Genomic DNA, 16,359 nt, shown 5'->3' on the forward strand with positions numbered 1-16,359 from the left:
AATAAATGAAAATAAAGATCGAAGTCCTGCTGGATCCAGACCACACCTCAATAGCACTGGTCCCGACGGACTGCTGGTATTAACCATGTCATCCAAACACCTTTGTACTGTTGTCTTTACACTGATCAGAAACATGGAAAATGTGGAAGAAAATGTATTTTTTGAAAATCCTAACAAAGAATAATACAGCAAAATTCAGGCCCTTCAGTCCTCGATGTTGTGCCGACACAAATATCCCTTCCTATTTTTAAAAAAAGTGCTAAACCCTCCCTACCCCATAACCCTCTATTTTTCTTGCATCCATGTGTTTGTGGGTGTCGCAAGTTCAGATTCGAGCAAATAGGAAAGTGGCTTCTGGATAGATTGGCATGGCCTGGGATGCTGGTTGAGGATAGAATGGACTTTTGACTAGTCTTGTGGATAAGGTGGAGAACACCGCATCCCACGTGACACAAAGACTATGGGCAAGCTATCAAATCAGCCTATTTGTTCTCACTTGTCATTCTTTACATTTGTGCCGTTAAATCGTTTTGGCATGGAGATCAATTCTTGGAGAGGACTAGATTGAAAATCCAAAGGGCTTCCATCACTGTTGTGCATGCAATGTGCTGGGACAGTGACATGACATACACAGAGCTAATTTTGATCCCACTCACATAATGTGGCTGTATATGGCCCACAAGAACAATGAAATATGTCTCAGTTGGAGAGTTCAGGCTACTTTCAGCATCGCTTGAAGGGTACCACCCAACTATCATCACGACCAGGGAGTCCAAATTGTTCATCTTCCTCTGAAGTCAGCATAACTTTTAAATGTCCATCATTACTGATCGTACCCACAAACAACTCTCCCTCCCAACAGCCTTGTTGGTGATGCTCTCATCTGCCCATCTCCCCATCCATATACTGAACACAACTACAACTGTAGTCTGATCAGTTTGAAATTTGCTTTATCTTGATTCTCCCCACAGTAACATGCATGTCAATTCCTTGCATTATTTGCTTTGCACCTCTCTCCGAATTTCCCTGACCAGCTTGCTTCCATCATTGACACTTCGAGGTTCCTTTCTTGTTGTGTAATAATACAAAAAAATACACAATTTATGTCAACCTTTGATGCTGTAAATGCAAACAGTAGCATGTCCCCAATAATAAGAGAAAGAGAAGCAAACACTGAATGTTTGTGGATTCACCTCCAGCACACCCACAGCTTATGCAGCCACACAGACTCCTGTTCAATCCTTTGACAGCCCGAGCTCCAGATCCACACCTCTGATATGATCAGGAGGCATAAATCAGCCGAAACTTTTTTGACCTCAGCACCCTCCTGAATCTCAGTTCAGTTCCTCTTTGACATCTAGCATGGCATCTGATTGCGGAAACGGGGCCTGTCGAATCAGTGAGGGCAGTCTGGTCCTCCTGTTCTTACAAATGTTAGAAGCCCTCAGTGGTTGGACATACTCCCTCCCACTCCCATCCGAATTTGCTATCACTAATGGATTGCAATGATCGTAAGCAAATTGAGAACTTCATAAGGAATGCACCAAAGTCACTTGAGTTTCTTCCAATTATTGAGTCGTATTCAGAAGCCTTTTGATACTTCTGATCCTGGAAATGATGAATGTCATCACTGATGACATGAAGCATGGAGAACAAGGAGAACCGTCTGAGGGTACAGCATGATATTGATCAGGCTAAATCTGGGCAGAGCAATGGCAGATGGAATTTAATTCTGACAAGTATATTTTAGGAGGTCAAATTCAAACAGAAGAACAGAGTAAATAGTCGTGCCTCAGGAGAATTAATGAACAGATAGGCGTCAATGTACAAGTCCAGAGACCCTTAAAGTGGCAAGTCAGATAGACAGGCTGATTAAGAAGATATATGGGAAGTTTTTAATGATGTTAAGAGCAGGGATAAAACACAAAAGTCTTCAATCGGTGTGATTGTGGTAAAAACCCAGGAATACTGGAGAAACTCACCAGATCGTGCAGCATCCATAGGAGGCAAAGATTTATAACCAACATTTCGGGCCTGAGCCCTACTTCAAAGTATGAGCAAATATCAGACAGGTGCCTAAATAAAAGGATTAAACATGAAAATTACTGCATTTAAAGTAAAAACCCAAAACTGGAGAGACTCAGCAGGTCAAACAGTGTCATTTATGAAGCAAAGATAGTGATACAAAACTGATGTTTCGGTTTTGAGCCCTTCACCAAGATATGAGCAAAATGTGGGAAGATGGCCGAACAAAAATTTACAACAAAAATCCAGCATTGTGTTTTTACCTGTATAAAAGGTCTAGGGAGAGGGAAGAAAGAGTTAGGGGAGGAACATCGGCAAAAAGACAAAATGTGATACTTAGACAAGAAGTGGACAGGAGAGAAAAGGTGAGAATTGGTTGGGGGAGTGGGTGACTCTGGAGGAAAGGAGACTGAGAGAGAGAGAGAGAGATGGAGAAATGGGGATAAACAGGGATGGAGTCTAACACAAACCAGAGAGGTCGATGGTTTTACCATCTGGTTGGAGGGTGCCCAGACGGAAGATGAGGTGTTTTCCTCCAATTTGCACGTGGTCTCAGTGCATGAGACCATGCATGGACATGTCGGCTGGGAATGGGGAAGAGATGTCGTTACAATTTTACTAAATATTTGACAGGTTGCACCTCCACTTTGTGGCTCTGTTCACAAACAAGAGGGAAGGATGTGATTGGAGTGGAGAGGTTGCAAAGGAGATGCATCAGGATGTTGCCTGGATTGCAGCATCTCAGCCAGAAAGAGAGAGTGGGCAGGTCAGGTTTATTTTCCTTTATCAGAGATGGTTGAGGGGTAGCCTGATTCAGCAATTCAAAGTTATGCAGAGATAGTTTGGGAAGATAATATTTTATTTTCCTTTATTGTAGTGCCTAATATGAGGAGGGAGAGAACTTGTGCAGTCCCACCTACATAGATCTATGTCCTCTTGCCTGCGCACCTTTGCTCCTCCCCCAACCATTTTATTCAGACGCCTGTCTGCTGTAAGCTCATACCTTGAGGAAGGGCTCAGGTCCGAAACGTTGGTTATGTATCTATCTTTGTAACATAAAGAGCACTGCATGACTCACTGAGTTTCTCCAGCATTTTTGGGTTAGATACAAAGTGTGGAGGAGGAGGAAAATGGACCTGAGGAAGTCACAGAGGTAGATACTCACACAAAATTTAAGAAGCATTTTAACAGGCAGTTGTTAGGGTTCAGTACCAAATGCAGGTAAATGGGATAAGAAAGTAAAATGGTCAGCATGGATGTGGACCAGTTTCTGTGCAAAAGAAGACCATTGAATTCCACATAGCCAAACACCACTTCACAAGCTCAGTTTTATTAAACAAGAGTATGTAGTTGATTTCTGGTAGGACTAAAATCTCAGGACGTGCTGTCTGCCTCCATTGGACTTCAAATTGCATTTTCTGCTTTAGTGTTCACATAGCTTGATTGCCTAAAAACTTGTTGAGCAAAATGGACATTTTTTTAAAAATCACACGGCAACTTATATGCAATTGAAATTTTAAGATGTTCGAGAGCAGCTGCTGTTCTATATATAGCCAAGCCATATGGCTATTGTGAACCATGGATTATGCCTGTTATGACGCAAAACACGAAAAGTTGCAGTTAAAATATTCCTGTATGACAGATGATTAGCGAATGTGTGATGTTATTTCAGGATTTGCTTGATGTTAATATATTGAAGTCTTAAAAAGTACTTTTCAGATGTACATAAATGAGGTCACTCACATGTTTAGATTTGAACTTCTATTGAAAAGCTAATCGATAATGATTGTGTTTGATGCTCTCTAATGTCTGACCTTTGCAAGAAATTTATTGCATTCCACCATTTCAAAAAGTGAAATGATTACATATAATGATAATTTGTGCTGAGAAATGAGAACGACTTGCATGAAGATTTCATATTGATGTGCACGTTATTCTTTCTTTCTCAGCTCCATCCACACTGCAAACGGTAGCACAGATGCCCGTTACCACGGAAACATCTTTCACAAAGTTAGACATGCCATCCTCTTTGCTCATGGATGTACCAGCTCTGGCTGACTTCAACAAGGCATGGGTGGAACTGACGGACTGGCTCTCATTGCTGGATCGTGTGATCAAGTCTCAGCTTGTGACTGTGGGAGACCTTGAAGAAATCAATGACATGATCATAAAACAGAAGGTACAAACACAAACCTTTTACTGTGTTGCATTTCCTGTCAGCTTAGTTCGTGTTAATGAGTTGCTGTCTGATCAATAGGAAAGCAATTTAACAGCAGAGTTTGAACAATTTGTATGGTAATAGAGTGGAAGTGAATGTCGTGGCTATGTTAATATAACAGTCCCTGAAGCACCAGCTACGTTGAAGTCTTTGTGGCACTTGACATCCAAGTTTGACTTAGATAATTGCTGGAGAGTAGACTTGGAGATTGGCATGATTACTGTGCTTGTGTCGGACAAGCCTTTCAAGGACTGGCTCTACTTGTATCTTAGAGTACATTACTATGGATTAGCTCTGCTTGTGTTGCAAAATGGATTTCACAGCTGCAAGGATATTAATCTGGTTAAAATGATTGATTTAATTTCTGGGTGTTAAATCTATTGATGCCACGGAGCATGTCTGCTTCCATCCCTAATCCATGTTATTTTTTGGGCATTGGACACTGTAGAAAAAAGACTAAAATTATCATCCTGTTTAATAGAAATCAAATTATTTCAAAACTGCCTAATCCCCTTTGTATTTGTGCTGTCACCGTTGGTGACGTTACATGAAAATGAATGAGGTTAAAATGAACACAATATTCATGCCAGGGTGGAATAAAACACAGAAGTCTGCAGACACCGTGATTGAAGTGCAAACACAATGCTGGAGAAACTCAGCAGGCCAAACAGTGCACTTTGAGGCAAAGATAAAAAATACGATTCAGGCTTGAGCCCTTCATCAAAATATTCTTGCCAGGATCACTGAATTATCTTACTGCATTTTCACGGAGAATTAAAAATTCTAATGTAATTTCAGTCACCCTGCATAAATTTGGCCATCTTAGCAATATCCCTGATGTCGACTACTTCCAATGACACTGTGTTGAGTTCATTCAACTGTGATGGCCATTATTTAATGCCCATTACTAAATTTCTTTGGACGGTGTGGTGAATCAACTTTCCAGAATAATTGCCTTTATTGAGGCTTGATGCTGGTAGTCTCATATGCATAAGCCCTTTCCTTTAAGGTGAGGGAAGGTATGGTTTAAGAAGTGCGGTTATGAATTGTTTGGCAAGTTGCTGCAGTGTAATTTGCAATTTGTTCAGGTTGTCATCAAAATGTGCCAGAAAGAGTGTCAGTTGAGTCTTATTTGAGCTTTGTGTTGGTGTAAAGATTCTGTGCAATGAGGAGGTGAATTGCTCATAGCAGTGCATACAGCCTTCAGATGGTTAGTATTTCTGTGGCTAGTCCTGTCAAATTCCTGACCACAGAGATTCTATATCATTTGGAGCAACTTTAACTCTTTGAATCACTGATGGGCAGCATTTAAAACCCATTACTAAATTCCCTTAAGAAGATGTGGTGACTCCCTCACCTAGAACTGGGATTGGATGGTCACTGTCAAGGTGTTGTGCCTGGGGATAGTGTCCAAGAGCTCAGAGAATCATGGTGAGATTGCAGTGCACAGGGGGCAAATTTCCTGGAGTCAGATCATCACTGTAAGGATGTTTTGTCTGGGGGCAGTGTCCCTGGGACAGGGGGTCACTGTGAGGGTTTTGTGCATGGAGAGAACCAGGGATCATCATGTCACTGTTTGAGTGTTGCGTCAGGCAACAGTATTCTTGGGGCCAGAGGGTTAATATGAGGGGTACACATTCCAGGGATATTGTTCCGAGGGTCAAAGTGTCAATGAGTACAGGGAATGTGTTCCAGTGGTCAAAGCATCACTGTGAGGGGTGCATTAGAAATCCCCAGAGGAAGAAAAACTCATATCACTGTGGCACTTGATGGTCTTGAGCAGCAGGATTTAGATTCAGTAGCATAAGGTCAGCAGCTGAAAACAAAATCGAGAGTGGTTTATGTTTTACAACCAAGAATCCCGAGAAAGGTTCTCCTTTGAAGAGTTGACCTCTTTTTCTCATTGGATTCATTTGCATGTCCAATAATTTCAAGGGTTTTGTTTTATTTGTCGAATACACTTATCCTTTCCATCTCTGCAGTATTTATATTCAGAAACAAGACCAAGCATTTATGGGCGGCACATTGATGTACATTCTCCCAATGACCTGTGTGGATTGTCTCTGGGTACTCCGGTTTCCTCCCAGCCTCCAAAAATGTATGGGGCTGGAAGGTTAATTGGGTTTCATAGGTTGGCAAGACCTTCTACCGTGCTGAATCGTTGAAAAATTGAAATAAATATTTTAAAATTGTGTGTTGTGTGCAACTTGGAGGATTGTGCACAGTGTGTGGTCACCCAGCTATAGGAAGGATATCATTAAGCTGGAAAAAGTGTAGAAATAATTTACAAGAATGGTATTGAGATTGACAGGCTTGAATGACAAGGAGAGATTGCAAAGACTAGGATTCTTTTCCTTCGAGTGAAGAAGCCTGAGGGGGAAGTTATGAAAGTTTATGGGTCATAGATTAGAGGAATGATCACAGGAGAGTATGAAACTGGGGGCAATGATTTAACCTGAGAGGGGAAAGATTAAAAGGAACCTGAGCAACACCTTTTTTCACAGAGGATAGTAGATATATTGAACGAACTGCCTCAGGACATTTGGAGGCAGGTACAAATTTCATTTAAGGACGTTTGGACAGGTGGATGGATAGGAATGTTTGAGAGGGAGGGATATGGGCCAAATGGGACCAGTTTGGGTGGACAACGTGTTCGACCTGGATGAGTTGAGCTGTTTAACCACATGGTTCATGTTTCTCTGCTTCCAGCCTTTCTCCTCTTTTGAACAAGGAAGTCACATTGTGGCCCAGATAGTGTTTCAATTGTTTTCATTTGGAATGCCACAATAATTTCCATGTTGGTTTTTTTTTTTTTAAATCATCATCAGGTGATATAGATGCATATGTTGGAGTTACTTTTCTCAAAAATGTTATTTTCTGTTTTTGACAGGTTTTGCTGTTAAGCAAGTAAACTAATGGGGAAAAATTCCTGTTGATCAGCAGGTTTTCCTGTAAATTGCTGAACATGCATCTCCTGCCATTAACTCAGAATAGAAATATGAATCTAATGCAAGGTGTAGTTCCCCAGTGAAAAATAAGGAAACTAGTATTCTGCATTCCAGCATCAGTTTCCAAGTCAGTACCATACATCAGTGCCTTGTCCATTTTCCTCATCCTTCTCTGCATAGAGTTGGAGTAGACAATGACGCTGATTGAGTGTGGTCCATCACTAGTCTTGTCAATTAAACCAAATACTTATCCTTCCTTCCCCATAGAAACATCATTTCCTATTTGCTACCTTCCCCACCCCCCACCCCCAATATTGGTGGCACTTACCTCAAGTGGTTCCTGGATTCACAGAGTGCTTTACTGCAACATAAATTTAGTGGTGGGGAGTGGGATGTGTTGTGGAATTTAGAAAGGGTTGATGCCACCTTTTTGCAATGTCCTCTTTATTTCAGTGTGCATTTAACGATGCATTTAACCCATTGCATAATGTAGTGACAGAAATGTCAAACCCAGTTGGTAAAAGTATATCCATTTGGTCCTGATGTCATCGAGATTCTGCCTTTTTGAAGAAGTCTCGCACCACTGCTGAGAACATGCCAAGCAAAGCCTGTGTTCGCTTCTGTTGCAGTTTTTGATGTCAGTAAATCTGGCAGTTCTCATGATACCTTCTGTTCATTCACAGGATGTGGATGCCATTGACAAGGCTGTTAAAGCTGTCTACTGCTATCCCTTAAATTTAGTTTATTACTGGTCTACTTTGTTGCTGTGTGTTCCCAAATAGTCTAGACAGCACTCTGACGACAGATTTATTTCCCTATTTCTGTGACCATCCAGAGAATAGCTGCACTTTTATTTCACAGAAATGTGTTTACTCCAGCAGTATTATTTTTGCAATTAGCTGAATGTTTATTTTTAATTTTCCCTGTTTCCTCATTAAAAAGTTAAACGTGTTCCCAGATCCTGAACACTGACTGTTGGGCTACCAGTCCTTAGCAATTATGCAGTTCAAGTGTAATGCTCAGACTGGAAAATCAAGAACCCTCTACTCAATTTCTGGCATTTATGGGCCTCTTTTGAGTTGGTGTGAAACTTGTAGAGTATGATCTCAGAACAGATATTCAACGGTGGCATCAATGACTTCAATTTGAAATGTTTTTGGTGTTAATTCCATTCAGGAATTGGAAATGGACTAGGCTTTCCAATTCAAATTTGCATGGGCCCTGGGAGTCATTGTTAACCTGATGCAATTTAGAATATAATTCAGAAATCATTTGTATTGTCGTTCCTCGGTACTTGTGTAAAAACATGCAGACACATATATAGACAGGGAATACATATTTACAAGCAATTTATGTGCAGTACATATATAATAATCCATACTTAGAAGGATTGTATGGGCAGTATGAGCAATTCATCAGTCATCTAGCAGTTTCACTGCACGTGGGCAGAAGCTTTTTCTCATCATGGTGGTTCTGGCTCTGGTATCTCTTTCCTGATGGGAGTAGCTGGAATATGCTTTGTGCGGGGGTGGTAGGGAGCCCTCTTGAGTCATTGATCTGGTAGATCATGTCAATAGAAAATTTTAAGCTGCAGCACCTGAGTAACCGTCCTGGGACCCAGGTGCGATTAGTGGGGCAAAAGTGCTTCCAGCACCTTTAAAGCTGCATGGGGAACGACCCATTAAATTACCAACCCGGAGATTTAAGGGGGATCCCGCCCCCTCGATGACACGGTAAGAGACGCGACACGCACTCACGGGAACTATCAGTTAAGTCTTTCCTGGTTACCCCACCAGCTGTCAGTCACCCCTCCATCAAAACCCACCCACCATCAATCACAGCCCACCATCAATCAACACCCACCCCGTCAATTCCACCCCCCCCCCTCAGCAATGTCTTACAGCTGCGAACGTTGAACTGTCACAACTGGAGTGGTGTTCGCAGCAGTGGCAGTTTGCCACCCCCCACTCTCCCTCTCCCCTCTCCTGCGGCAGTGACCCCTCTCCCCTCCCCTGCAACGGTGACCCTTCTCCTCTCCTCCCCGCAGCAGCATCCCCTCTCCTCACTTCCCCGCGGCAGCAACCCCTCTCCACACTTCCCCGCGGCAGTGACCGCTCTCCTCAACAGCGGCCCCCCCTCCTCTCCTCTACTCGCGGTAGCGACCCCTCTCCTCTACTCGCGGCAGCGACCCCTCTCCTCTACCCGCGGCAGCGACCCCTCTCCTCTACCCGCGGCAGCGACCCCTCTCCTCTACCCGCGGCAGCGACCCCTCTCCTCTACCCGCGGCAGCGACCCCTCTCCTCTACCCGCGGCAGCATCCCCGCTCCTCACTTCCCCGCGGTAGCATCCCCTCTCCTCACTTCCCCGCGGCAGCGACCCCTCTCCTCACTTCCCCGCGGCGGCGGCCCCTCTCCCCCACCCGCGGCGGCGGCCCCTCTCCCCCACCCGCGGCGGCGGCCCCTCTCCCCCACCCGCGGCGGCGGCCCCTCTCCCCCACCCGCGGCGGCGGCCCCTCTCCCCCACCCGCGGCGGCGGCCCCTCTCCCCCACCCGCGGCGGCGGCCCCTCTCCCCCACCCGCGGCGGCGGCCCCTCTCCCCCACCCGCGGCGGCGGCCCCTCTCCCCCACCCGCGGCGGCGGCCCCTCTCCCCCACCCGCGGCGGCGGCCCCTCTCCCCCACCCGCGGCGGCGGCCCCTCTCCCCCACCCGCGGCGGCGGCCCCTCTCCCCCACCCGCGGCGGCGGCCCCTCTCCCCCTCCCGCGGCGGCGGCCCCTCTCCCCCTCCCGCGGCGGCGGCCCCTCTCCCCCTCCCGCGGCGGCGGCCCCTCTCCCCCTCCCGCGGCGGCGGCCCCTCTCCCCCTCCCGCGGCGGCGGCCCCTCTCCCCCTCCCGCGGCGGCGGCCCCTCTCCCCCTCCCGCGGCGGCGGCCCCTCTCCCCCTCCCGCGGCGGCGGCCCCTCTCCCCCTCCCGCGGCGGCGGCCCCTCTCCCCCTCCCGCGGCGGCGGCCCCTCTCCCCCTCCCGCGGCGGCGGCCCCTCTCCCCCACCCGCGGCGGCGACCCCTCTCCCCCCCCAGTGATAGCAATCTCTCCCCCGACTCCAGGTCTATGGGAGCAGCCCCCCCCCTCTCTCTTTCCCCCCATCCCCCGATTAAGGCAGGCACTTCACCCAGGGGTTTCCCTCTGACATACAGGAGTAACCGGGTTGGCCATTTTGCTGTTCAAGCCATCGGTGGACGCAACCTAGTTAAATTTAACTGGGTTCCCTGGCCAGGGACCTGGTTGGATTTGGACCATGCTGACCATGTTGGACCCTTTCAAGCTGCCGCATGAGTGGGACGTTAACTGAGCAAATTTCCTGTTTAACCCCATTTTACATGGCAGGTTGAATAGGCCTAATGAGGAGTGAGGGAGACCACAGTGATCCTCTCTGCCGCTCTTGTGGTCCTGTAGATTGACCTCTGATCCAACATTCTATAGCAACCATACCACACCGGCCAGCACACTCTTGAGAGAGCTCCTATAGAAAGTTGACAAGATAATGGCTGGCTGCCTTGCCTGCCTCAGTCTTCTCAGGAAATGCAGTCGCTGTTGCACCTTCTTGGTAAGTGAGGAGATGTTATGTGCCCAGGATAGGTAACTCGTTAAGTGGACTCCAAGGAACCTGGCGCTCTCCACTACAGAGTTATTAATGTGCAGTGGAGGGTGGTCATCCCCAGTCCTCCTGAAATCCACGATCATCTCTTTTATCTTATGCACATTGAGTCTCAGGTTGTTACTTTCGCACACGAGATTATGTGAAGTGCTATTTTCCAAAGGTTTTTTCAAATTATATTCATGTTTTCTTTCCTGATAAATCTAAACAATTTATGTACATGTGTATGTTCAGCCAGCGTCAAGCCTCCTAAACATTGCTGTTGTGCACTTGTCAACATCTGTTTGATTGATCCTTGAATAAATGCTGTCAGCGTCATTCCTTTTTTTTCAATATTTTTATTCCACATCAAAAAATAGGATTAATATTAGATATTGAAATTTAGTATTTAGAATTGATTTAAAACATAAGATTTATGTATTTGGATACGTCAAAACGTTTTGGTTTATGTAATTTATTTTATATCAATTCCTTTTCATCTTTTCAAGTTTTTTCCATTTTCTTTAGTGAGGGGGGGGTTGAGGTCTTTTTTTTCTTTGGGGGGTTGGGGGGCTTCTTTGCTGCTTTTTTATTCTTTCTATTTTCTTTTTCAATTTGTAAAAGCCATGTATGACAAATTGTGAATGAAGTTTATGCGATGTAATTGATTCTATGGCATCTATAAATAAAATAGAAAAAAAATACAGAGTACATAAGAATACATATTAAAAGTCATAAAATAATACATTACACTTAGATCATACCAGTTCATCCATGGTACCCCACATTCTCAATTAAACAAGTTATATTACAGTAATTTTTGTATAGAAATAAGATCTAAACCAGTGGTTCTCAACCTTTTTTCTTTCCACTCACATACCACTTTAAGTAATCCATATGTCATCAATGCCCTGTGTTTCGTAAGGGATTGCTTAAGGTGGCATGTGAGTGGAAAGGGAGGGTTGAGGATCACTGCTCTACACCCAATTGTTACTGAAATATTTTGCTTGAGAAAAATTGTCATTTGGAATTATGAAACTGTGCAATTGGCGAGTCAATGAGGTACAATTAAAACAGTGGTTTTCAATTTTTTTCTTTCCACCTGACTTGGGTAAACTTATACCTCTCATTTTGTTCATTTTAGATTGGTCACAGTGTTTGAGCTACCAAAAGAAAATAGACACACACACCGAGAGCAGTTCAGTTTATACAAATGTTTATTACTAATTCAAAAGCTGATTTCACACTACAATATGCAAGCCCTTCCCAACTATACTTATCAACGCTTGGACTGGTCCCAACTGCCGAAGCGAGGCAACGACTGCACACTTGTAGTAGGTTGTCAGGACGCTGGTAGCAGCTTCTCCACCTCCCCCGACCGGGACGTTGCTCGGACTCTGGCTGTTCTTCCTTCTTGACAAGGGGTGTTCCCACCCCTCGGAGAATCTAAACTTCAGCAGCAGGACCACAGGCTTATATACCCCAAAAACAATTAATCATGCGCCTACTCCTTCTAATATTTGTCCGTCAAAATCAAAACTGAACATTACATTCTACAATTTAGAAGATTAATTATTATGGAACCAGGATGTTATAATTTCCTGGTTTATCTCGTAGATACAAAGACTTATTAAAACTTCTCGAGCAAAACAGGTTGTGACCAATTCGTCAATTTCAGAGTGTTGCATTTGACAACTGCTTTCCCTGGGCCTCGCAGTGGAATTCCATTTCAAAGTGTATCTTCAGATAAGTCCCCATGGCTGAGTTTAATTACATCTGCTAGTTCTGAAAGTAAGGTGACCTGCGTGTGGACCCAGTGTCGTCAGTTCCACATAAGCAAAAAGCATCTGGGTACATGGTTTTAATCCTCCATTACACCACCCACATACCACCTTAAGCAATCCCTTACTAGTCACAGAGCATTGGCATAAGGATTGCTTAAAGTGGTATGTGAGTGGAAAGAAGAAGGTTGAGAACCACTGATCTAAACCCACGACCTAAAATGAAGCTGTTTGGCAAGGAGAGATTAAAAGAATTCTTCATGAAAGTAATAAATTACCTAATTAGTCAACATTTCTGTGTTCATATTAAATCAGAAATTCTGAAAATAATCCATAAAATATCCCCACAATCTTTGAAAATTCCAATCGGAAATTGAGCTTCTAATCCTTTCTAAATTTAAGCATGACATCACATCACATAGCCATTGACCATGAGTAGGTTGAGCAATGTCCTTCCATTACATCATTCCCAAACATAAATTGCCTGATGTGTGATGCAAGAGGAATTTTATTGGTCTCTATTTGGAACTGCTTCCACTGTGAATCCAATTGCCCTCCAAGAATTTGGTGAATGACATGAGAAACAATACAAAGAAGCACATCTGGGCAAATTGTCTTTTGTTACTCTCACAAATTTGACTGAGTCACAAGGCATGAAGCACTTCAATTAGTACAGTTAACTAATTACTGATGAGCTATTTTAAACCGTGAACGATGACCCAGAATAAAAAGCATGGAGACAGTAGAATTTTACTCCCAAAAGGCTCTTGTTTGTGGATATTGAAATGTTAGCTTGACATCATCATGACATCAAAGAGATTCTTTTGGCTTCCTGTTTCCCAAGTGTCTGGAGATCTTATGAATATGTATTCCAAGATACTGTGTGAGGTTTAATATAGTCCACCCAAGAGATTATGAGTAAAAATTATTGTGAGTAGAATTGTTAAATTGGTGTGGGGTATGGAATTAAGTTTTGAGAGATGTAATCGGGCTAATTGGTACAAACTCAATTGGCAGGAATCTATGCTTTGGAGTTGGATTTCCATCATGCTACTAAATGGCTGAGATGAGAAAAAAGTTGCTCAATGTCAAATTAATTACCCAACAGAAGCACAGACAGAAAATTGTGAAGTACTATTGATAGATATGTGTGGGCAGTTGAAATTCAATATCAGATTTGGGTTTATTGTGATGAACGTGTCACAGAATTTGTTGTTTTGTGGCAGCTTTATTGTGCATTACAGGTCCAAATATTGCTCTTAAGTTACATTTCAGTAAATATGCTATTTTTAAAAATAAATGAAATAGTGCAAAAGAAGAGAAAAAAGTGAGAGAGTGCCTGTGATTTATTGTCCATTCAGAAATCCAATGGTGGAGAGGAAGAAACTGTTATTGTAACATTGGGTGTTCGTCTTCAGGCTCCTGTAGCTTCCTGAAGGTAACAGTGAGAAAGGGCATGGTCTGGGTAGTGAGGGTCCTTGAGGATGGAGGCTTCTTTCTTGAGACACTGCCTTTTGTAAATATCTTTAATGAAGTGAAGACTTTTGCCTTTTCCTGTCCTGTGCACCTCCACACCAGACAGTGATGCCACCAGTCAGAATGCTCTCCACAGTACGTATACCGGTGACATACCGAATCCCCTCAAACTTCTCATGAAATATAGCCGCTGGTGAGCCTTCTTCACGATTGTATTGACATGAAGGCCCCAGGATAGATCTTCAGAGATGTTGACAACCAGGAATTTGAAGCTCTCTACCATCATCTAAATGATAAGGTGTCCTTATGTCAGAAAGTCAAAATTATGTTGGAATAAGGAAAAAAATAGGAATACAAAGAGATAAATCATTACAAGCTGGAGGAAGGGAATAAATGTTACCTTTTACTGAACGAGACTGGAATGTAAAAAGCTGGGAGATCTCACCTGTGTTTAATTCTAGACATTTCAGCACATGGCTGATACCTTCGTCTTAAAGGGATTGAGCAAGAATTAAATTAGAGATTGCATGAAAGATGCATAAGTGCCCTCAAATGTACAAGATGATGAACCGATCAAGCTGAATTTTTTAACGTTATTGAATGAGTTGATTAAATGGTGAGAGAGAGGAATTTGTCTGCTGCGGAGAAAGGGCGCATGAGCTCAATATGAGAGCCTGGCTTCTTAGGATCAAAGTCCAGAAGCAGTTTTTCATGTGAAAGATAATTCGAATACAGAGTCAATCCTAATTTGTTGTTCAGTCCACATCTCTCTCAAAAGTTTCACAACTGAGATCAGTGGGTTACAGAAATGTGGCTTGTTAAAGATGATAAGGAAATCTCGTGGAGATGAAGTTAAGACATAATGACAGCCAAGGATGAAGATACACGGAGTCACATTAAAGACATTTGTAAATTTGGATGGGTAAAAATTGATAAAGAAGTAATGGAAAGGTTTGATGCATTTAAAGTGGGTAAAAACTTGCACTTGGATACATTCCAGGTTGAAGAAGTATGAGGTAGGGGAGTGCAATTCACAAGTGTGCTGGAGAAACTCAGCACGCATGTTTTGGGCTGAGCCCTTCATCAATGTGTGAGCAAAAAGCAGGCAGGCACCTGAATAAAAAAGGTGGAGAGGGAGGAAGGGGCAGGGTGAAGACCACAGGCTAATAGGTAAGAAGTCATGGGTGAATGCAGACAGGAGGGTAAAAGAGAAAATGCTGAGAAGTGGTGGGGGTAGCTCCCTGAATGGAGAAGGGTGTGGGGAGCTAAATGAAAGGAAACAGAGGAAAAGAGACACTCAGCAGAGGGGGATTTAAAAGAAATTGAAGGTCGATGCTAATGCTGTCGGGCGAGAGGAGTAGAAGGCATTCCTCCTACAATTTGCGGATAGTCTCAGTTTGTCAGTGCACGAGACCATGGACAGATCCGTTGGCGTGGGAATGGTCGTGGTATTAAACGGTTGGGCACTGGGAGGACCTTATTATTGCAGCAGAACAAAGATGGCCAACAAACAATTTCCCAGTCTGCATCCAGCCTCTTTCACGTGGAGGAGGCCATGTCCAGAGCACCAGATGCAGAAAATTACTCTTGCTGATTCACAAGTGAAGAATTGCTTCACTTGAAAGGACTTTTTGGGCCACTGAATAATGGTAAGGAAAGAGGTGTGGGTGCAATTGTACCATTTCTTGCTGGCACAAGATAAGTGCTGAGGGAGAAATTAGTGGAAAGGGATGAGGTGGGGGAGAGTAAGACTGGCTGAATTTCTCCTGTATCAAGTTATTAGGAGCTTGACAGACCAAGGTGCCTTCTCTGGTACTGCAACCCATTTAGTGTTCTATTGGAGATGGTCAAGGAGTCTAGTGTTGAGCAGATTAGATCACGGAACAGGAAAGCTGGTTTCAGAAAATCCATTCAAGGTATGGATGAGGTTTGATGATAATCATGGGAATGGTCCATATTCAGAGACGAGGAGTGGAAAACCTTTGGGTTCTTTGAACTGGGAGGCATGAGGCTTCCATTACAGAGGTGTGGCATTGTTCTTTCCAACGTAGAAGTCCTTGAAATCATCCAAATTAGATTTGGGTCTGAAGGTGGAAAAAGGTCAGTGGAGAGGAATTGAAACCCAGGATGTTTCCAGATGACTGAAGGGATAGACCAGTTGGCAGAAAGGTGAGAGTACAGGAAGAATTTTGGTTACAAAATAGCTTGACCAATTGTGTGCCATTTATCTTCAAGTGATTATCATTGGTCACTGAAGGCTTGGAAAGTGGAGCTTGTACCAG

At 43.9% G+C, this 16,359-nt stretch overlaps 1 protein-coding gene across 24 annotated transcripts in view; it reads left to right on the top strand.

The window, feature by feature from the left end:
* dmd (dystrophin) overlaps window positions 1-16,359 on the top strand; it is a 1,604,005-nt gene that overhangs the window by 1,189,778 nt on the left and 397,868 nt on the right. For all 24 annotated transcript variants that reach the window (XR_011341867.1, XM_069890130.1, XM_069890120.1 and 21 more), the window contains one exon: window positions 3,975-4,204. Coding sequence is in view for 23 of the 24 variants with exons in the window: in XM_069890130.1 (XP_069746231.1) it covers window positions 3,975-4,204 (230 nt within the window). In the remaining variant the exon portion in view is untranslated. The remainder of the gene's footprint in view (window positions 1-3,974; window positions 4,205-16,359) is intronic.

Source organism: Narcine bancroftii, chromosome 7, assembly GCF_036971445.1.
Source record: "Narcine bancroftii isolate sNarBan1 chromosome 7, sNarBan1.hap1, whole genome shotgun sequence".
NCBI lineage: Eukaryota > Metazoa > Chordata > Chondrichthyes > Torpediniformes > Narcinidae > Narcine > Narcine bancroftii.